General features: G+C 49.8%; 11 protein-coding genes across 11 annotated transcripts; 6 read left to right on the forward strand and 5 right to left on the reverse strand.

Moving 5' to 3' along the window:
* Nucleotides 1-137: 137 nt before the first annotated feature.
* Nucleotides 138-2,751, forward strand: BU24DRAFT_454109 (P-loop containing nucleoside triphosphate hydrolase protein). Its single transcript, XM_033531297.1, has 3 exons — nt 138-1,475; nt 1,533-2,348; nt 2,401-2,751. Exons 1-3 carry the CDS (start codon nt 144-146, stop codon nt 2,731-2,733), a joined length of 2,481 nt encoding a protein of 826 aa, XP_033379935.1. The 5' UTR covers nt 138-143; the 3' UTR covers nt 2,734-2,751.
* Nucleotides 2,752-2,773: 22 nt separating this feature from the next.
* On the reverse strand, nt 2,774-5,138 carry BU24DRAFT_426666 (kelch domain-containing protein 4). The gene has a single exon (XM_033529024.1). The coding sequence runs from the start codon at nt 4,909-4,911 to the stop codon at nt 2,863-2,865; it is 2,049 nt and encodes a 682-aa protein (XP_033379936.1). The 5' UTR covers nt 4,912-5,138; the 3' UTR covers nt 2,774-2,862.
* Nucleotides 5,139-5,265: 127 nt separating this feature from the next.
* On the forward strand, nt 5,266-7,330 carry BU24DRAFT_376889 (alpha/beta-hydrolase). Its single transcript, XM_033524631.1, has 2 exons — nt 5,266-5,550; nt 5,608-7,330. The coding sequence occupies exons 1-2, from the start codon at nt 5,493-5,495 to the stop codon at nt 6,966-6,968; spliced, it is 1,419 nt and encodes a 472-aa protein (XP_033379937.1). The 5' UTR covers nt 5,266-5,492; the 3' UTR covers nt 6,969-7,330.
* Nucleotides 6,974-8,749, reverse strand: BU24DRAFT_376891 (mannitol 1-phosphate dehydrogenase). Its single transcript, XM_033524632.1, has 3 exons — nt 8,548-8,749; nt 7,633-8,491; nt 6,974-7,582 (listed from the first exon to the last, which is right to left on the reverse strand). Exons 2-3 carry the CDS (start codon nt 8,384-8,386, stop codon nt 7,041-7,043), a joined length of 1,296 nt encoding a protein of 431 aa, XP_033379938.1. The 5' UTR covers nt 8,387-8,491; nt 8,548-8,749; the 3' UTR covers nt 6,974-7,040.
* Nucleotides 8,750-8,921: 172 nt separating this feature from the next.
* On the forward strand, nt 8,922-10,686 carry BU24DRAFT_426670 (pyroglutamyl peptidase-like protein type I). The gene is made up of 3 exons (XM_033529025.1): nt 8,922-9,042; nt 9,173-9,321; nt 9,555-10,686. The coding sequence occupies exons 2-3, from the start codon at nt 9,235-9,237 to the stop codon at nt 10,329-10,331; spliced, it is 864 nt and encodes a 287-aa protein (XP_033379939.1). The 5' UTR covers nt 8,922-9,042; nt 9,173-9,234; the 3' UTR covers nt 10,332-10,686.
* Nucleotides 10,687-10,707: 21 nt separating this feature from the next.
* On the forward strand, nt 10,708-13,372 carry BU24DRAFT_454114 (uncharacterized protein). Its single transcript, XM_033531299.1, has 2 exons — nt 10,708-10,961; nt 11,013-13,372. Exons 1-2 carry the CDS (start codon nt 10,885-10,887, stop codon nt 13,195-13,197), a joined length of 2,262 nt encoding a protein of 753 aa, XP_033379940.1. The 5' UTR covers nt 10,708-10,884; the 3' UTR covers nt 13,198-13,372.
* Nucleotides 13,373-13,406: 34 nt separating this feature from the next.
* BU24DRAFT_284557 (Ca/Cm-dependent protein kinase B) lies at nt 13,407-15,094 on the reverse strand. The gene is made up of 4 exons (XM_033522761.1): nt 14,768-15,094; nt 14,621-14,711; nt 14,238-14,568; nt 13,407-14,186 (listed from the first exon to the last, which is right to left on the reverse strand). The coding sequence occupies exons 1-4, from the start codon at nt 14,960-14,962 to the stop codon at nt 13,616-13,618; spliced, it is 1,188 nt and encodes a 395-aa protein (XP_033379941.1). The 5' UTR covers nt 14,963-15,094; the 3' UTR covers nt 13,407-13,615.
* Nucleotides 15,095-15,854: 760 nt separating this feature from the next.
* On the reverse strand, nt 15,855-17,527 carry BU24DRAFT_436003 (2,3-bisphosphoglycerate-independent phosphoglycerate mutase; the record flags this gene model as incomplete). Its single annotated transcript, XM_033530131.1, has 3 exons — nt 15,855-16,065; nt 16,120-16,702; nt 16,759-17,527. 3 exons carry the CDS (start codon nt 17,525-17,527, stop codon nt 15,855-15,857), a joined length of 1,563 nt encoding a protein of 520 aa, XP_033379942.1.
* Nucleotides 17,528-18,247: 720 nt separating this feature from the next.
* BU24DRAFT_413239 (uncharacterized protein) lies at nt 18,248-18,706 on the forward strand (the record flags this gene model as incomplete). Its single annotated transcript, XM_033526145.1, has 1 exon — nt 18,248-18,706. One exon carries the CDS (start codon nt 18,248-18,250, stop codon nt 18,704-18,706), a length of 459 nt encoding a protein of 152 aa, XP_033379943.1.
* On the forward strand, nt 18,617-19,567 carry BU24DRAFT_284596 (uncharacterized protein). The gene has a single exon (XM_033522762.1). The coding sequence runs from the start codon at nt 18,846-18,848 to the stop codon at nt 19,359-19,361; it is 516 nt and encodes a 171-aa protein (XP_033379944.1). The 5' UTR covers nt 18,617-18,845; the 3' UTR covers nt 19,362-19,567.
* On the reverse strand, nt 19,412-20,475 carry BU24DRAFT_466298 (3-hydroxyacyl-CoA dehydrogenase; the record flags this gene model as incomplete). The annotated part of the gene is made up of 4 exons (XM_033532352.1): nt 19,412-19,771; nt 19,840-20,007; nt 20,073-20,356; nt 20,412-20,475. 4 exons carry the CDS (start codon nt 20,473-20,475, stop codon nt 19,412-19,414), a joined length of 876 nt encoding a protein of 291 aa, XP_033379945.1.
* Nucleotides 20,476-20,584: the final 109 nt, after the last annotated feature.

Below are 20,584 nucleotides of genomic sequence, written 5' to 3' on the forward strand. Positions count from 1 at the left end.
TGTAACGATGCGGAGAGTGGAAATGAGTAGCCGCTAGTTACCAGTGGTTACTAACCCACTCTGTATTAGCGTGTGGTTATCGATAAGGCATTGAAAAAAAGTTCCTAGCCATCGACGACAACATCATCAACCTAGCGTCAACAATGTCGAGAAAACGGAAGCAGGGCCACACCGGGGATGCGGAGTCGGCCAATAATCTTAATCTTACGTGCAAGGGTACCGGGACTAAACGCAAGTTTGAAGATGAAGCTGTCCAGAACAGCACCTCAGGAGGACGGAAGAAGAACAAGAGTCAAGACATACCCATCCGCAAGGGCGCTGGAAGACTGACGAAGTTTGATGACGACGACGCAAACGAAGTATCTCAAGAGCCCATAGCGATAACTCAGAATGGTAAACCGACAGGTGCATCTTCATCATCATCTGCATCCCTTCAACCACCTTCTAAGGTTGCATCGAAGCCCCCGCGGAACTACCATAGGTCAGAAGGTGCAGAAAAGTTTGAAAGGAAGACGCAGCGGCACCACGAGTCCAAAGGAAAGTTCCCATCCAATACTCATAACGAGACGAAACACAATGCGCCAAATCCATCCATTCAGCTTGTGAAGCGACGCGATGCACTTCTCCCTGGACGGAAATCGCTTCCTATATGGCCCCATGCTGAAAGCATTCGTTCTGCACTACGGAAGAACAATGTACTTGTCCTGACGGGTGAGACGGGTTCCGGAAAGTCGACACAAGTCCCTCAATTTTTGACATCGGAGCCATGGTGCACAAAATGTATTGCGATAACTCAGCCTCGTCGAGTGGCTGCGATTTCGCTTGCACGACGTGTAGCAGAAGAGATGGGAAGCTTAATGGGGAACCAAAGTCCAGCAGCCAAAGTTGGCTATAGCGTTCGTTTTGATAACGCAAGTGGGCCGAACACCCGCGTCAAATTTCTTACAGAGGGTATGCTGCTGCAAGAAATGCTCCGAGACGCCAACCTCGAACAGTACAGCGCGATAGTTGTTGACGAAGTTCACGAACGAAGTGTCAATGTGGATTTGATCCTTGGATTTCTGAAAGAGCTTGTTGCGCGAGGCATGGGGAAGAGGAAGCACCCACTGAAGGTGGTGATCATGAGTGCTACCGCTGATGTGGATGCACTCGTCAATTTCTTCGATCAAAATGCCGACTCAAACACTGGAAGTAGCGCAAATTCTGCAGACAACAGTGCGGCAACCGAGCCGGTCGATTCTAAATCTGTGTCTAAATGCTTCGTGGAAGGTCGCCAGTATCCCGTGAAAATGACTTATTTGCCGAATCCGACACAAGATTGGGTAGAATCTGCGCTGAAGCTGATTTTTCAGATTCACTACAAGGAACCATTGCCTGGAGATATTCTCGTATTTCTTACTGGACAAGATACAATAGAAAGTCTGGAAAAGCTTGTCAACGACTACGCAGAGGGTATGGATAAGGATGTTCCGAAGGTAAATATACCTACTCATACTCCCAATTATTTATCCATACTAATCAAGGTATCATAGCTCTTAGCATTGCCACTCTTCGCTGCGTTACCACAGCATGCGCAGCAGCGAATTTTCGAACCAACACCGAATCGAACACGCAAGGTGATCCTTGCTACTAACATTGCTGAGACATCCGTCACAGTACCAGGTGTCCGTTTCGTCATTGATTGTGGTAAATCCAAGATCAAGCAGTTCCGCAATCGACTTGGACTAGAGTCACTCCTTGTCAAACCTATTTCCAAATCCGCAGCCATTCAGCGAAAGGGCCGAGCAGGTCGTGAGGCCCCCGGTCAATGTTACCGCCTGTATACCGAAGAAGGTTATGCAGAGATGGAGGAGAGAACTACACCTGAGATACTGAGATGTGATCTGAGTCATGCAATTCTGACTATGAAAGCTAGAGGTATAGACGATGTCCTCAGTTTCCCATTTTTGGATCGCCCACCGAGAGAAGCATTGGAGAAGGCACTCTTGCAATTGTTACACCTCGGCGCCTTGACAGATACTGGCAGCATCACAGAATCTGGATCGCGGATAGCGAAGCTACCACTCACACCTACCTTGGGCCGAGTTTTGGTTGAAGCAGTGGAACAAGATTGCTTGGGTGACGCCATTGATATTGTCTCAGCCCTCAGTGTCGAGAACATATTTCTCAATCTGGTCACCGAGGAACGAAAAGAAGAAGCGGAGGAGGCTAGACGTGAATTGTTCCGCCGCGAAGGTGATCATATGACATTGCTCGTCACTGTGCAACAGTATGCCGAGGAGCACGCAGATCGGAAGCTGTGGTGCCAGAAGCATTTTGTGTCGCATCGAGCAATGCAAAATGTCATGGTGAGACGTTTCTGTCACTACTTTCTCTGTAACCGACTAACAAATCGCATAGAACATTCGAAAACAGTTGCATGAACAATGCAAGAGACTTGGGCTTTCGGTCTCTGAAGAAAGGCCTCCGCCTTCAGACGCACATACCAAAGCCATACTGCATTGTCTGTTGAAGGGGTTCATATCGAACACTGCACGGCTTATGCCAGATAGCAGTTACCGAACATTGATGGGAAATCAGACTGTCTCTATCCATCCAAGTTCCGTCATCTTCGGAAGAAAGACAGAAGGCATCGTATTCACCGAGTTTGTGTTCACAGGCAAGGCATGGGCAAGAGGCGTGTCTGCAGTACAGCTTGATTGGATTACGGAAGTCGTGGAAAGCATCATGTGATTTATAGTATATAGAAGCAGTATACCCTGAACATGAAGTTGTTGATATATTCACAGAGGATGACAAAAGTATTTCTTCAATCTGGGATGTTTTGCATTGACGATAAGGCAGAGGAAGTGGCTATCATGTTTATCGCCTCCTTGCTCCAACCCCAGCACTCTCGACCTTGTCAGCCAGACTAACAACCTCTCCGATACCTGCTGCTTCCTGTTCATCCTCCAACGCACGGATTTCTTCCCTGCAGTCCCACCATTTTTCTTCTGCCTGGTCGAATGCCGCTTTCTTGATTTCCTTTGGCGTTTTCTCAATTCCTTTAACAGACTTCGTAAGCTCCTCGATGACAATGTTTTGCCACTGGTCCGAACTTCTTGCGTAGAAATCGCGCAAAGACTCGAAAGGTCGCGGATGTGGTAGCGTATCGGTGAGTGCAGAGATCTCTTCTGTGGTGCCAATATCCTCGTCAGGCATTTCTTTTGCAGGTGTAGCCGGCGATGCAACACTAGTCGGAGCCGTAGAGATTTCGCTTTTGTCTTCATCCTCGTCATCAGAGTCCTCCTCATCCTCCTCCTCTTCTTCTGAGTCTGCCTCATCATCGCTACCTTGCCAGTCTTCCAATTCACGTTTGAAGACCTCAGTCACCCCATCGAGATGGTTGAGGTTGATCGCGAAAAGCTCGTCAAAGGTGAACTCGCGATCGCCTTTTTCGAATGTTCCACCATAGATGTACAATGTGTCGGCTTGGACTGTGAGAGCTGCATTGAAACGAGGGTGTGGAAATTCAAAATGGCGTGGCTTTTCAGGGCGAGCTTCTTCTGGTTCTTCGTCATCTTCATCCTTCTTCGCCTCCTCATCTGAATCATCCGCCGCATTCCCCCCAGCCTTCATCTCGAGTGCTTTGAGATTTGCAAGCAATTCCTCTTCATCGGCCTTTCCTCGACCTCTCCGGGACACGTTGGCTTGTTGTGCTGCTCGTTTGGCGGCATTGGCTTTAGGCCGACGGATAGTAAGTGGCATGTATCGATTCCGCTCAATGTTCCACACGAATAGTTGATTGAAGAACTCCGAATCAATTCCTTCTTCACTCTCTTCCACATCGTGAACGCCGCCAAACATAATTCCACGGCCTTTGTGGTACGCCATTGTAGCCCCAGCTCGAGGAGGATTAGGGGGATTCGCGGGCCGCTTCCTGCGCTCCCATGAGACTGTTGGAAGAGTGGCTGCAGGCGCGTCGCTTGGTGGGGGTGTGAGGCGGAAGAACCATGTGTCTTCGTGGACCTTTGGTTTGAGAACGGTGCGTGAGGAACCTCCGCCTCCGCTCGACTTCTTCCCCTTTACCTGTTGTTGTTTGTTCATGGCTGCCGCTGCCTTTACTCGGGAATATCCACCATACAACACCGCACCTTGATCATGTGGCAAGAATGTGAAGCTGGATCGCGCATCTGGCACGGCTCGCGCCGACTGCAATTTCGGAGTGTGCCACGCAAAGTTTGTGCAATCATAAATCCAGACATCATTCAGATATTTGGTCGTTGCAGAGGTGTCCTGGAAGCCGCCGAACAGGATGATATATTGTTTGAAAGCAACCATTCGGTGCCCACTGCGGGCAGGAGGTCCGGCTGCCTTGCCCTTAGTTTCTACACGCGTCCACTCACGACTCGTTGGATCCAAACGCCAGAAGTCATTGTAGTGATAAAATGTGCCTTGTTTAGGCGAACTAAACTCGCCGCCGAATAGGTATATGTCCTTGGTGTTTGCCGCTCGACACCACGCATGGCCTGATCGCGGAAGGGGTGAATTTGGACTCGTCACCTTTTTCCAGGAATCCTGCTTGATGTTGTATACGAAAAGATCGTTATAGAATTGGGCCGTCGCTCCATTGAAGTATTCGCCGCCGTAGAAGAGCAATTCATTCTCGTTCGCGGGATTTGCGATGATTGTCGACGATGTCCTGGCCGATGGAGGTTCGCAGGTAATCTCTGTAATGGCATGGTATTGTTCTTGCTCCTTAGCATATTGTGCTAGTACGGCATCAAGGTCCATAGAATCGTCGTCTGAATCCATCTCTTGGGCTTTGCTCGTCACTTTCTTCTCTTTCTTCCCTGCCTTCTTTTCATTCTTTGCTGCTTTGGCGGCTTTCACAGCTGCCTTATCGCCCTTCTTTTTCTTGTCTTTAGCCATGACTAGATGTGTTCTTTTTTTGATCCTTCAACTTGTTTCGAACTTTAGAAATTCGCAGAAAGTCACGAGACTGCGCCTGTTACCAAGTACCTCAACAATCAATGCCGTAACTCTCAATGCACGTTATTTCAGCCCAATCAATGCTCGAAAAATAGAGCTAATCACTCGAACTCTGTTCTTTAGAAGCCAATTATATCGTCGTCCGAGATCGTGGAGGATGTTTTGGGGTTTCCCTTCAAGACTTAAACTTCGCTTGTGCATTTTTATGCATTATGCGACCCCGCTAATTGGGAGCAGGCAAGGCCGGTGTTTTCTTTTGGAGCGGCCGTGCGATCTACGTCCACACCGACATCTCTCGTAAACCCAACAATCAACAATCTCGGTGGAACATTGGACCGGTAGAGTATTGACAAAATCGTACCGATCATTTCCATTCCAAAGCAGTTCCTATTATCGACCTTTCATAGACGGTCTTGTAATTCATAATTACCCTTTAGGCTGATCCACAAGAAGAAACAGTACATGTAGAAGCATACTGTTCGACTTTAAGCGTATCAGGACTCAGATATCAACAATACAAAATGGCAATCCCTATCAAAGCTGCGAAGATCCTCTCACAGAGGAGTCATCTTGTTCCTGGTCTGTCTACCCAGTCCTTGCCATCGTGGCTCGGCAACGACTAACATCAAATCACAGGCAAGATGAGAATAACCGAGCATTTCTTCCAAGTGCCTCGCGATCATTCCAACGAATCCCTAGGCACCATTCAACTCTTTGCTCGCTCGGCTAGGAAGGCAGAGAAACCAGCAGACTATAACCCGAGCCCTGCAGAGAAATCCAATCCCGACGAGATCAAAAAGTCTCAACTTCCCTGGCTTATATACCTTCAAGGTGGTCCCGGCTTCCAATGCAGCTCCCCGCAAAATGTCGCTTGGACTCAGACCCTTTTGGACAAGGGATATCAAGTTCTGCTACTTGACCAACGAGGCACGGGTCTATCCAATGCCATCTCGCAGTCTAGTCTCCAACTCCGTGGAGACGAGGCAGTGCAGGCCGAGTACATGAAGTCTTTCCGTGCAGACTCGATCGTAAGAGACTGCGAGGCCATTCGCAAAGCATTGACAGTCGACTATCCAGAGGAAAAGAAGAAATGGAGCGTCATGGGCCAGAGTTTCGGCGGATTCTGCACTGTCACGTACCTAAGTTTCTATCCCGAGGGCATCAAGGAAGCATTCTTGTTCGGTGGGCTGCCGCCTGCTAGGCGGGGACCCGATGATGTGTACACTCGGTTGTATCGCCGGGTGAGGGACAGGAACGAGAAATATTATGCCAAGTATCCGGAGGACGTCGAGAGGGTGAGACGCATCGTGAACTTGCTCTCAAGATTTGGAGATACTACTGTCAGAGTACAGGGTGGGGAAGGATATCTAAGCGCAAGGCGATTCCAGCAACTAGGAATCTTCTTTGGAAAGCATGGTGGATTTGACGACGTGCACCAGCTTGTGTTAAAAGCGGACACGGACCTAACACAGTTCGGCCACTTGACAAGACCAACAGTTCTCGCCATTGAGGCTGCGGAATCCTGGGATTCGAACGTTATCTACACGTTATTACACGAGCCTCTGTATTGCTCTGGCACAGCATCCAATTGGTCTGCGGAGCGCGTCATGAAGTCGTACCCTGAATTCATGCTTTCCTCCGAGGAAGAAGATGCCGATCGACCAGTATACTTCACTGGAGAAATGGTGTTTCCATTCATGCTGGAGAGTTACTCAGAGTTGAAGAAGCTGGCGCCAGTGGCGCAATTACTAGCGAACGACTCGACATGGCCCGAGTTGTACGATTGGTCCCAATTGAGGAAGAACGAAGTTCCTGTATATGCGGCTGTCTATCTGGACGACATGTATGTGGACTTTGACCTCAGTATGGAGACTGCAGGAAAGATCAAGGGCTGTAGACCGTTTGTGACAAATGTCATGTACCATGACGCGATCAGGAGCAAAATGGACGAAGTAGTCAAGAACATCTGGGCGCTGCGGGACGACGTGATCGATTAGATCTTGGGTTGAATTTATTTGTTCGACTCGTGTTCTATCTAATGAGTTTCAAGATACTAACAGATGGTGGTATCAAATGTTAGCCCTCGCGCCTTGGTATATCTTCCGTGCCTTCTCGATTTGCGCTGGCAAATCCTCGTTCCAAACCCATTCCATCCTGTGCTTCATGTTCTGCTCCACCTTATCGAGATCATCACCCTCAAGCTCGAAATCATACAGTTGCCCTGCCTCTTTACTTGTGACAACATTCTTCAAGCTTCGGGGTCTCCTGACCTCGTCGTAAGCACTAAAGGCTCTCTCGACATCGGCTACATTCTTCGCGTCCTTGAGTAAGCTGCCCAAAACAAGGGAATCTTCAATACACATTCCAGCACCGGCACCTTGGTGAGGCGTCGTTGCATGTGCAGCGTCGCCGAGGAGGCATACACGACCTTTATAGTACGTCTTGGCGGGAGGGTGCATGAATAACGCCCAAATGTCGGGTTTCTCCATGGCTCCGACGATGTCCTGGACAGTCTTGCCCCAACCTTCGAAATCTGCTACCATCTCTTCTTTCGATGTAGTCACCACCCAATTAGGCTTTTCCCATGTCTCGCGAGATGCGAAAGCAACCACTGTATTACTTAGTGAATGAGCATACCAGTGTGGAGCCGCAGGTACTTACCATTGAAAGTTCTACCCTTTTCAATGGGGAATGTAAGCAAGTGGCCATGATATCCGAAGAACATGTTACTGTTCTGCGCAACTTCTGCGCCGAGTAATTCCACAGCCTTGTCCATTGGGATAAGGCCTCGGTATGCGTACTTTCCGGAGAAGACGGCACGAGAAGCAGGGTCTTCGGCGCCTAGAACGATTTCTCTTGTCTTCGACTTGATTCCATCGCAGCCGATGACAGCGTTGTGTTGGGCAGTTGTGCCGTCATCAAACCGCAGCACTACATCGCCTGACCCGTCCGTTGCCTGTTCCACATCCACCAATTTCTTTCCAAACTTGGCTGCGCTCTCGGGTACATGCTTGACTAATGCGTCCAAGAAATGTGCACGATAGACACCGCCTCGGCTGTAGTCATTTGTGAAGTTCACATCGAACCACGCGTCTCCGACTTTCAGGCCTGGCTTAGCATAGCCGTCCTTATCCCCCTTCCTAGCGTCGCCAACACGAATGGTAAACCATGTGTTTTGCTTGCTCTCCCATATGTTGTCTGTCTTGCATGCGATGAAGGCATCATATACTTTTGGTGAGATGAGTTCCATTGCTCGAGCAGCATTTGGACCGAAAGCTACTCCAGCTCCGATTTCACCGAACTTGGGCGCGGCTTCGTAGATTGTGGTGTTTACGCCAGCATCGATGAGGGCGATCGCAAGGGTCAATCCAGATATTCCACCGCCAACAATGGCGACGTTGAAGTCTGAGCCCATGGTGGTGTGGGTGGGATCACGGATCAAGTGAGAAGTAGAATGGAGAAGATACTAGATGCAATGATTCAAATCAGTGTTCCAATCGCGAATAGTTTGAGCTGAGATCTATTCTATAGTATGAGAGGGGAAGTTTTGGTTCGAACAATGGGCGAACTGCTCACCTCTTATGTTGATTACGGTCCGTCAACCCCCGGGCATGGTAGGCTGGACACTTCCAATGACCAATTCTACCAATTGGCTTCGGTTTAATCGAGAAGACATAATATATAAGAAGAGAAAAGAGGGTCTAATTACACGTTCTGCGTAGTCTGAAGAATGCACGTTCCGATCCGAAGGTACATGGGGCGGCAGTGAGCAAGTGAGCTGGCTTCAAAGTTCGGATGAGGGGTTGCAGAGTTCCGATGCTCCCACGAGGATCGCACATGGCCCGTGCTCATCCCGGTCTGGGGTAGACGTCACGAGTAAAAGCCGTCTAAATCAAGTTTAGCGCGGGACTGACACCTATCATGGCGATTTGTCTACGCTCAACCGGCACGACACCTGCTACGCTTCCCGCAGGCCGGATCTCCTGACATTGGCGTCGTTTCCCTTGCGTATTAATATTTTTGTCGTTAATGATCGGGAATCTTCTTGAGATCATCGATCAAGTCATCTGGGTATGTTGAATACTCACTTCCCAATGTTATGTCGTCGTAGATAGAATGGGATGGATGGCATGATTCAAATATCATCTGTTCGCCTTGAAACCCGCTCACCAAACTCCCAGTTATTGCTAATACATTATAGATCCAAACCCAGAAATCATTCCTCGATTGAATCAATAACCTGCACCGGCAGGACCAGCCGCCATGCCTCGAGCTTGGGCAACTGCCCAGCGGCAACCTCCGGCTGAGAAGAGGGAAGATCCAGTGACAGTTCTAGTCACTGGTTTCGGGGTATGTCATAAATTACTCCATCAGTGCCTTCATGCTTTGGTCTCTCCCGAACTGCCAGGGCATCTTAATTCGTCTACTGTAACTTGGTTGTCTGGCTGATGTTACACACATTATGTCTTTGCAGTGATGCTCACTTGATTCATTTATCCCATTGCGTCTTTAGCATTCCTGTAGATGTCTCTGAGTACTCTTCATTTGGTTGTAGATACTTGATATCTAACATGATGATATAGCCGTTCCTCGAAAGATTCCCAAAGAACACCTCCTGGGAAATTGCCTCTACCCTTCCGGCTCTTCTACCAGCGACCTCGGACAACCCAACCCCAATTCATATCCATGTGCATCATGCCCCCATCCGCGTCGCCTACAACTCTGTTCGCTCTCTTATCCCTAAGCTTCTTCCACCCGAGAACCCAATCACCCCTGTCCCATCAATCATCCTTCACATTGGCCTCGCAGCGGGCCGAGACTTCTACACCCTAGAGAATGGCTCCCATGGTCGAGGCTACGGCGCAATCCCGGATGTCGACGGCGAACGATTCACCGATCAAGAATCCGAAGAAGCGTTCCCTCGATCCAGCTTTCCCCCCGTATTGAAAACTTCATTCGACACTTCCGACGTTCTCTCCCGCTGGAAGGCCAATCTGACGGATATCCATCCCACCTCGGACGCTCGATCCAGCAGCCACATCCCCCCGAAGCGTGTTCCCGATGTTCGTCTTACTCCCGATGCTGGCAACTTCCTGTGCGGCTTTATATACTACAATTCACTCGCACATTACTTCGACATCAAAGAGGATGAGCGTCCAGTTGCATTCCTGCATGTCCCGGACCTGAGCTCTAGTGAGGTGGCTCTTGATGTTGGGAGAGAAGTCGCCATCGCACTCATCAAGGCCCTGGTCGAAAGTCGAAGAGTCAAGGGTTGTGTCGATAGCTTGCAGGGCGTGAAGCTTCCGAATCAAGATGAAGTTGAGAACGTGAGCGCAAGCACGGATTTCAACTTTGCATGATCAGTGTAAAGGAGAAATTGCCCCAAGTTTGCCATTGAGGATCTCAAGTATATAGGTACTTTCTGCATGCCACCATGTCGTTTTGGTATATTGCACGCCGGTGTTGTCGTACATAAGACGCAATGTTTTGTTTAGTTCTCTTCAATTTCAAATGCATATTGGTATGTGGAAATATAAACTTGGAATGAAAAAGAAGAAGAACACGTTGTTCGTGAGCTCACCGATGTATTTTATTGCAACGATGTAAGCCATCCACAACATATTTGGGAGTCTGGATGTCTTCTAATTTTTCAGATGTCGAGACATGGACGATTAATTATTGCCATCTATACAGAACAACTGAAACAAAGCCTACGACTAGATTTATACATAAGTACCATCTTTGCTAGTTATGTTCATTTCCTCTGCGCTTAGTCACTCTGGCCGGGGGTGTCGTTCGCTAATAATCCTTGATCAAGAGTTGGGATTCGAATGTACGAGCATGACAAGGTAGCTTTCATCTAATTCTCGCCCGGCTCGACCCCGCTTTACCCACTTAGGCACGTCGGGCAACATGCATCGCTACCAGACAGTCGATACTGCCAACAATAGTAATGTGTGGCAGCTTGAAGAATATGTGACCCATCATAGGTAATTCCCTCTTTCGTCATTTTGAGACATTCTTTAACAATAGCATCAAAGGCCGATCCTTGACAGAGAAGCTTCCACCGCCAGCCTTGTCCCCAAACAAGGCAACAGCGATAACATTATCGCAAGCAAGGGCATCAACAACAATGGAGCAGGATATCCCCTTCGTCGTTTCTACTTCCGTTCGATAGTGGGAGTCGTTGGACCTATTGCCGTGTCTGTCTATTTCATCACAATCTGGCGTGTCTACCTAGCTTCCCTCAACACAAACACCACCGTAGCGTTCGGCCCAGCAGGTGCAAACTGGATCTTTTACAGTTGGTTCGTTGCCGGTGTTATTGGACTGAATCTTAGCCTTTATGGTCTGGCGGGCGTTGAGATATCCATGCTGATGGAGCCAGCATGGAACGTCGGTAATGCAAGGCGTTTGATGCTCCACGCTGACAAGACATGGTCTGGCCCGGGAGGCTGGATGAAGGTGCTAAAGCAGACTGTGCAAATGAGAACGACCAACAATCAGAGCATACTCCCAAGCCGACTTTGGTTTATACTTGCGCTTCCGAGTGTACTTGTATTCATCGCTTGGCCGTTGTCTGGTCTATGTCTAGAGATGACAGAAGGCTATGTTCACGGTACAAGAGGGGATGGTGCAAATGTCACTGGCTTTTCATACGCCAACTTCAATGAGCGGAATACCGACGATGCGTATAGCGCTGCTGGTGTGACATGGAAGTACGCCCTGGACGCCCGAATCCCTGGACACGGCGCTGTGTATTCGGCTCCAGATTTTGACCGATCGCAACAGAGCTTCTTGAGGAGTGTTCCAGTTGTTCTACCCAAAAATGAGGGTATTCAGAAGCTGTTCCTCACTGCTCAAGCTGAAGTTCCTATTGAGGGCAACGCTTGGGGACTGCTGTTGCAATACAACTGCAGCATAGTTGAGAAAACATCAGACTTGGAAATCCTAAAGGATCGCCAATCTGCATCAGACAATGGCATTCTCAATTCAACTCTTGGGTTTAGAAGCTATAGTGTACAGGGCAACCAATCGTCTGTAACAGTACGCAATTACACAGACACTTACTCAAGCGAACCCCGGTGGGCACAGAATATGTATGCGGTCCTCGAAACTGCATATCAAATTTGGCCCAACAAATCCGCGATGGACCGCCTGCAGTCGAGTGGCCCTAACGCAATCTTCACAGAGGGAGCACAATGCTACTACAACAAGAATGAAAGTATAACTGGTGACTACCCCGGTATTAATCAGGAGAGAGTTTTCGAGATTATACTGTGGCAGCAAATGTTCAATAGTTCGTATGGTACCGGATCTCCTCCAACCTACAATTTTACAATCGACCATAACATCACCGAGCTCCATGGCGCCTACAGCTACGCGGATTTCAATTACAAAAACCCCCCCAATGCATCCGCGAACTACCCTCGTTTTCCAATGACTGCGGTTGGAGTCAAATGCAAATCAAGTAGTAGCGTAGGAACTGCAGATATTGACGGAGTACGCTCAACCTATTCCAACTTCGTGCGCACCGACACTCCTATCAACGTCCAGCGCTCGCGATGCGCCTCGCGTTTTGGTGCAGAAACGCTTGAATACCTCGTGGCACCATATTCGAACAAAGAATGGCTATCCGACCTTTTCTCGTCGGTCGCCGCTCCACCACTTTTCTATGCGTCCTATACAGACGACCCGGACGACGTTGACGCAGGAACCGGTTACATGGTGCAGCTTAGCTACCTGCAAGCCTCGCAGCTCAGACAAAGCATGCTGCGAGCCTACGCCGCCTACGCAGTCCAAGTGATGTACAACGGAGGCCAGGGATTCACAGCCCGCGACGGAAGCCACGTTACGTCCCTCAATCCTAACATCACGTCCTTCGTCTCCAGTCCCGTTATCAAGAAAGGTACGATGCCTGCTGGCCTCCCGGTCGCGCTGTTTGCGATGTGGGCGGTGATGAGTACAACACTCTGCGTCATGTACGGGTTCCGAAGGCGCTGGAGCGAAGTTCTCGACGGACACACTCTGTTCAGACTAGGTGTCGATTTGCCACAGAGCGACCGCGATGCAGTTCAGCAGTTCAGCAGTGCACAGGATATTGTAGCTTGTTCGGCATTGGGCGACATACCTGGACTTGTTGGCGATATGGATCCAGGAAATGCCGTGGGGAAAATTGGGTTGGTGGCGCGAAATGCTGCCGACAAGGCCAAGTTGTATCAGTGAGGCATATTCAGCATATTGGTTCTTGGTTGATTTTTTGAAGACATTTCTTGAAGCGAGCGAGCAAGCAAGCACTTTTTCACCATGTTCCTTTTTTTTCTTTCCAAATGTTCCAGTTAGTATTCCATAAGGCACATAGATGATTTTACTCGTAAAATGAGATTTGATAGGTCATAATAGATATCGTTAAAATCTATGTCACTTTGGGCTCGTTCCTCAGGAGTTGAAGGCGTGAAGAGATAGACAGGTGAGACAAAGATTGTGGACAGAGTCCTCTGACAATCCAATTGAGATTTGTCTTCAATAAAAGAAGTGAAGGAAAATAGTTCCACTCTCGCGAAAGAAATATGTGTTTCCAAGAGAATTGTGCGTGATGCTTCCAGGCATCATTGTTTGTACAGCACGGCGAGTCGCCGACCCTTTACCGTTTACTCCACATGCCCTGTTGCGTCTCGCGGATCCTCCGCTCTTGTTCGCGGATCATCTCCTCCGTCTGGCCGTGGCCGTTACCTCTGCTGTCAATCTCCATGGGGTCTTCCTCCTCCGCGGGTTGCGGGACGTTGAAGGCCGGCGCGCCGCGTCGAGGTTCGCCGGACTTGACACCGTCCATCATGCCCGCAGCACCACCTGCGCGCAGCTGGTTGATGGCGCGGATAGTGTCGATCGCAGCGTGCAACGTTCTCCTAGCGTTGAAGTTCTTCTTGACCGTCGGGAGGAGATCCTCTTCGCCTTCGGCGGAGGTCTTGCCCAGGTCGGCGATCCAAGGGTGCGAAAGTGCTTCGTGGGCGGTCATTCGCGCGGACGGCTCGACGGTCAAACAGCGACGGATGAATTCGCGGGCAGTGAGGGATACTCCGCGCCAGTATTCGAGGGGAGTGAAGGAGTAGTCGGCGACGAGAATGGCCTGCATTTCCTCGAGGTTTGAATCGCGATCGAATGGAGTATATCCACAGAGGAGGAAGTATGTGATCACACCAATGGCCCAGACATCACTAGTAGATTGTCAGTACGCAGTTCTAGGAAAGGTAATGATGGCCACCTACACAGGCTTTCCATGGCCGGTCTTCCTGAAGATCTCCGGTGCCATATAACCAGGAGTTCCACAGGTGGTTGTCAAAACATGGAACTGCTCCTCATCCATGATTCTCGATAGACCAAAATCGGCGATGAGAAGATCAGCATTATCCTCGGGTGTCCTGAACAGCAAGTTTTCGGGCTTGAGATCACGGTGAACGATTCCATGGTCGTGGAGATATGCGACGGCAGAGAGTGTAGCGCGAATCAGATCCGCTGCGTCGGACTCGTAATAATTTCCCTTTCGACAAATTCGATCAAATAGTTCACCACCAAGAGCCAGATCGGTCACCAGGTATACTAAGCAGCGTTAGAATGAAAATACAGCATGCCGGTGTGAATCTGTTCTTACGATTGTTCATCGTCTCAAAGTAGTCCACCAACGTCAAGATGTTCCTGTGGCCCATAGAGACGCGCTTCAGCACTGCAATCTCGTTCCTGACCTGCAATTTGTCAGCCTTGTCCTCAGAGCCCGCCACAGCCTGGGGAAATGGCATACCATGTGCTCCCGCCCAGCCATCAGCCTCTTGTTGATCACTTTTGCGGCATAGTATCTCCCGGTGTCAATATGAACACACTCCTTCACCACCGAGTAGCTGCCCGCGCCCAAGGTCTTTCCCGTCTTGTATCGGCATGGCTGAACTTGTGCTTGGGTCTGGGGGGTTTGTGTACCAGATCCTCCGTTGGATGCCATCTTCGACCCCTATTCGCCAATGGAAATACGGCTCGTGAAATATGCTGCTCAGCGTATGCGTTTGAAGGGTGGAGGAAGGTGCTTTGAGGCAGCGGCAGCGATTGAACGATCTACGGAGAGCTGTGCGGTTTGGGGGCGAAGACGCTTGGTATCTGCTTTGGTGGTGATGATGGTAGTTGGTGTAAATAGAATTTTCGAGAGCGGCGAAGTGCGCTATATCAAAGACTTCCCGTGGTCTAGACTGATTGGTGTAGGTGGGTGTAGATGCTTGGTCTCGGGGAGGCGGGACGTGAATGTTTGAGATGGAGAGCTGATGGATACGATAAGACAGCCCCGCACTTGGTGAGGCCCGTGAGACGCCGGCGTCAGATGCTGTACAGAGGCGAAGGCAGAGGGCGGGGGAACGAAGATCTTGATCTGCGAACGATAGTTATACTAGATGACTGGGGTAATGATAGCCAAAGAGAAAATGAGGGCAGAGAGGCAGCTCAGTAGTGAACGGGGGAGTTGAACCGTGGTGTTGGTGGGGTTGGACGGGAGAGTAGCTTTGTGAGTAGCGCAGTTGCCGTCTCATAACCAGCGCGGGGGTGGAGGAAGTAAGTGGGAATGGGACCCCTGAGCAAACTCGCTCCCATCCAAATCACATCGTTTTCCTTTATATTTTATAATATGCAAACACCAGTGCTGACATTGTGTGATCAACGTCGTTCATTACTGCCTCTGCAGATACATATCTCATCATTTCTTTTCTATACAACTTTTCTATACCTACATCATATCATGATCGCTCTCGATGTATTATGAAAGAGCTAAACTGCGGAACTAGGAAATAAAACACAAGAATAGGCAGTTAGATCTACTCGATCTATCTGATCTACGCGATCTACGAGCTCTAAGACTTGACCAACAAGCTGTGACCGTCCATATCTTCGGGCTGCGGGAGACCCATGGTTGCAAGGATCGTAGGGGCGACATCGCCGAGAACACCGTCAGTCTTCTTCAGGTTCCAAGACTCAGGAGCATTGGCCATAACGAAGGGGACCTTGTTGGTAGTGTGTGAGGTCTTGGGCTTGCCCTCCTCGTTGAGCATCTCTTCAGCGTTGCTGCATATATCATTAGCCTCCTGTCAGTTCTCACAATGAGTCATGGAAACGTACCCATGATCGGCTGTGACAAACAGAACGTAGCCGCTCTCCTTGCACTGCTCGTAGACAAGCTTGATAGCCTTGTCAGTCTCAGACACGCCCTCAATGGCGGCCTTGTAGACTCCAGTGTGTCCGACCATGTCTGGGGGTGCGAAGTTGTTCATCAAGAATTCGAACTTGCCCTCCTTGATTCTCTCACACAGCTTCTCTGCTACGGCCATGGCGCTCATCTTGGGCTGGAGGTCGTAGGTGGCAACCTTGGGCGATGGAACCATCTCACGTTCCTCGTTGTCGAACTGCTTCTCAACACCGCCGTTGAAGAAGAAAGTAACGTGTGCGTACTTCTCCGTCTCGGCAACGTGACATTGTTTGACGCCCTGCTTGGCGAGCCACTCCGCGAGGACATCGTTCATGCGCTGGGGAGGGAAGGCAATTGGGTATGGGAATTGGACATTGTATTGGGTCATCGTCGTCAGCGAGATGTCCTTGGGGTATGGGAAGTCGGGTTTGGGGGATCGGTCGAAACCGCCCAAGAGCTGGGTGAACTCGCGAACACGGTCGGAACGGTAGTTGAAGGTGAAGACAGTGTCTCCATCTATATGCGTTGCGGTTAGTCAAGGGACATTTAGGTGCTCAAATAGTACAATTTACCCTGGATTCTTCGGTCCTTTCCACCTACAATAATAGGCTTCAAAAACTCATCGGTCTCTCCCTTCTCATAACGTTCCTTGATAGTAGCGACGGGATCGCTGCTGTCCTCGCCCTCTCCCACGACCAATCCCTTGAGACCGATCTCAACGCGATCCCACCTCTTGTCACGGTCCATGATGAAGTATCGTCCAACGACGGTTGCGATTTCGCCAAGTCCGATCTCCTTGGTCGCCTTGAGCAAGTCCTCCATGTAACGCGCAGAAGACTTGGGGTCGGTGTCTCGGCCATCACCGAAGAAGTGGATGAAGACATTGGGGACTCCAGTGTCCTTTGCAACCTTGAGAAGGGCGACCAAGTGGTTGATGTGGGAGTGGACACCGCCGTCAGAAACGAGACCGCAAAGATGGAGCCTACCGTTTCCATTCTTAGCGCGGCCAAAGGATTCCTGGATGGTCTTGACGTCCTTCAGCTTTTCGGTTTTGATGGTCTGGTCAATGCGAACAACGTCCTGCCAGACGACCCTGCCTGCGCCGATGTTCAAATGTCCGACCTCGCTGTTGCCCATGAGGCCTTCCGGAAGGCCGACGGCGAGGGACGAAGCCTCGAGCTCGGTATAGCCCTGGGCAGTCTTGGAGCCGTCTGCAGCGAAGCCGTCCATGGTAGGAGTGTCAGCAGCGAGAATTGCGTCGCCATCCTTGCGGGACTTCTCGCTGGCAACACCCCAGCCATCGATAACGATGAGGACTGCCTTTTGGTCGACGTTCACCATGTCGTGTTGAGGTAGTCCAATTGGGAGGGTAGGGACTAGGGAAGAGAAAGTCAATTAGCTCGAATGGGAGCGAAGGGTATGGAGTGAAGTAGGAAAGAAGAAGATGAAGAAGAAGAAGAGATGTAGGTGATGGTAGTTTGTTGTAGTGTAGTAAGTAAATTAGTTTAGGATAGAGGGTAAAGGGTAGTTAGTTAGTGTTATCGGAATAAGAAAGTTGTTGGAGGGGCAATTGATTCATGTCATCACGCAGTAATGGTGACAGTAGTGGGGGATTACTACTCGTATGCCATGTCCGATCCCGCCGACTTCAACCTCAGCCTTTTTCTCTTTTCTCTCCCTCCCCTTACCAAAAACAATTGAAAAGAATAAATAAAAAATTGAATCGATCGATTAATTTCAAGGTTACATACACTACTTTGCTCAACAAACAAAAACAAGCCGATGTTCCACGTTTCCCGATAGTCAATTATTATCGTCCTGGATCATCCCACATTCCTCCCACCAACTGCCCACCCCCGTCGCCCCCTTCGGGTCAGAGCGAATCGGAGAGCTCCATCGCGTACGACATAACAAACCACACCCAACTGACCTCACCACCACCACCGCCGCCGCCACTACCATCACTATCAACACCCCATCCCTTCTTCTTCTTCTTCAAAGCCCGTACTGCGACAATTACGCGCTTCCTTCTTCTTTCTACTCACCGTCACGTTGTTGATCATGTCCGGTCCGGTGACTCCGCTCGCGCCCACCTCTGCGCGCACATCTCTACCTCCTACGGGCTCTGCGACACCCGCCTTACCACCCCAACCCCCGGCATCTGCTCTCCCTCCTCCAGCTACCTTCGATATCCTTCCTGACCTCCATAAGCTGCTCACTCGGCTTATGAACACCGCTGCGCAACCGCCAGCTCCAACACCTACCCCGAGCCAGCCCGCCGATGAAGATGGTCCTCTCGACCCAAAGAACCTCACCAACGAAGCCCAGAAGTTGAGGAGCAAGATATATAGAGCACAACGTGCCGTCATGGCCCTGCCTGATATCGATCGCACCACTGAGGATCAGGAGGAAGAGATCCAAGACCTCGAGGAGCGCATTGCCCGCCTAAAGACCGTTCTGCAGGGCCTAGGGCAACCTAATGGCAAAGCAGAGGACGGCGACACGAGTATGACGGGTTGAGCAAACATGGAAACGACGTTAATTGATTGCACATAGGCAGTGCGCCCGATATGATGGACTCTCTGCTGCTTGCCCTGTCCGCGCGTGCTTCATAGTACGCCTCGATAGCGTAAATCTAGGAAAGGTGACAGACGTGCGGATGCACATTGCTCGACGCAATCCTGTTAGTACTCGGTCCATCGATGAAGTCATCCATATCTGGCAAGGATATCTGTCTGGAAGGATATATAAGCTCCTTGACAGAGGATCAACCACAAGCCCCATGGGCTACAGTCACACAAGAATACCAAGCGTAGAACGATTCAACAAAGTCGTTCCTGACGACATTAATGATCAAACAGGTTCGGATCTTGCAAGATTACGAACAACTTGGATTCAATACCTTCGTTATTCTCGTAGGCGGCGAGGTTGTTTCCTGGCAAAGCCAGGAAATGAGCCAGGGTGGAGTATAATATCGATTCATTTGAACTGCAACAATTCTTCTCAGATAAGCAAACCCACCTCCGCATTCAGCCGTCTCGATCATCGTCTCAATGCAATACTTGTAGAGCAGCTTCAACGCTTCATAATACTCAAATGCATAAAACACCATACCACTATATCCGAAAATGCTCGTCTGTATCCTCGTCCGATGAATAGGCCCCAACTAGAATAAGCAGGTATCCTCCGTCATGAATGCACCATCTATAGCGAATCTTCCACGCATCACATGAGATTCTTTACCAGTTCCTGGACTCTCTCTAGTGTTTTGGCAGGCCCGTCGCCAATCCATTGGGGCAGTAACTCGAGTAGCTTGACCTCGATATCCCAGGACTGGCCTCCCTCCACCCACAGCACTTTCCGATTAGAAGAAGCATCGCAGCCTACACCCAAGATCACATTGGCAACCTGGACGGGTTCGTTGGTAGGGAGACCTGCCCCTTCCCACAATGGCTGAATGGCGCTTGTCGCTGCGAGCGGTGTTCGAGTAACAGATGGACACACACAGTTGACTCTGATGTTGTGTGATGAAGGACATCGCTGTGCTAGTGATCTTGCTAAACTAACAATTCCAGCTTTGGTGACCTATGGATAATATCGTCACCGAGGTGTTCTGTTCTACGCAAACACCGACAAAGAAATTGATCCCTTACATTATAGACAGGCGTGTCTGGCGGCGTCATGAAGGCGGCAACAGACGAAACCAACGTCAACGATCTCTTCGATTCGGCAGTGTTGTTCTGGCGAAGGTACACGGCAGCGATCCGGCTAAAGTACAGCGTTCCTGTGATGTTTATGTCGAATGCAAGAGTCGGAGGAGCCTGGTAAAACACGTCAGTCAGATCTAAATGTCCAAAATAGAAATACAAAAAGGCACGATCAGTACCTGCTCAATCTGCGCAATGCTCAAGTTGGGATCGAAGATGTCGAGATCAGGTTCGTAAACGGCTGCATTTGCAACCGCATGATCAATCTTCCCATACTTCTCGAACGCGACCTGGAAAATCTTGAGGACGTCCGCATATTGTGTGACATCTGCTTTCACAAAAGTTGCGCCTGTCTTCTCGGCCACCTCTTGTCCTAGCTGTTCGTTGCGGTCGCCGAATACAACATGGGCTCCACTTGCAGCTGCCACTTCCACTACAGAAGCACCGATTCCTCTTGCTCCACCTGAATAGTATTAGACGAGACACCATCGATATTAGGAAACATATAAAAGCATTACCAGTGAGCACCACGACCTGGTCTCTGAGAGCCGCAAAGTCCTCCGAGAACTGAACAAAAGACATTGTTGTTCCTTCGACTTGAAATATACGTCTCTCTCCACCCAATTGTCCTGGTTTTCCCACGGCCTTTTGTAGATATTGCAATGTCCTCACCAAGTACACCGGCACTTTC

This window comes from Aaosphaeria arxii, assembly GCF_010015735.1.
Source record: "Aaosphaeria arxii CBS 175.79 unplaced genomic scaffold BU24scaffold_9, whole genome shotgun sequence".
In the NCBI taxonomy this organism is placed as follows: Eukaryota; Fungi; Ascomycota; class Dothideomycetes; order Pleosporales; genus Aaosphaeria; species Aaosphaeria arxii.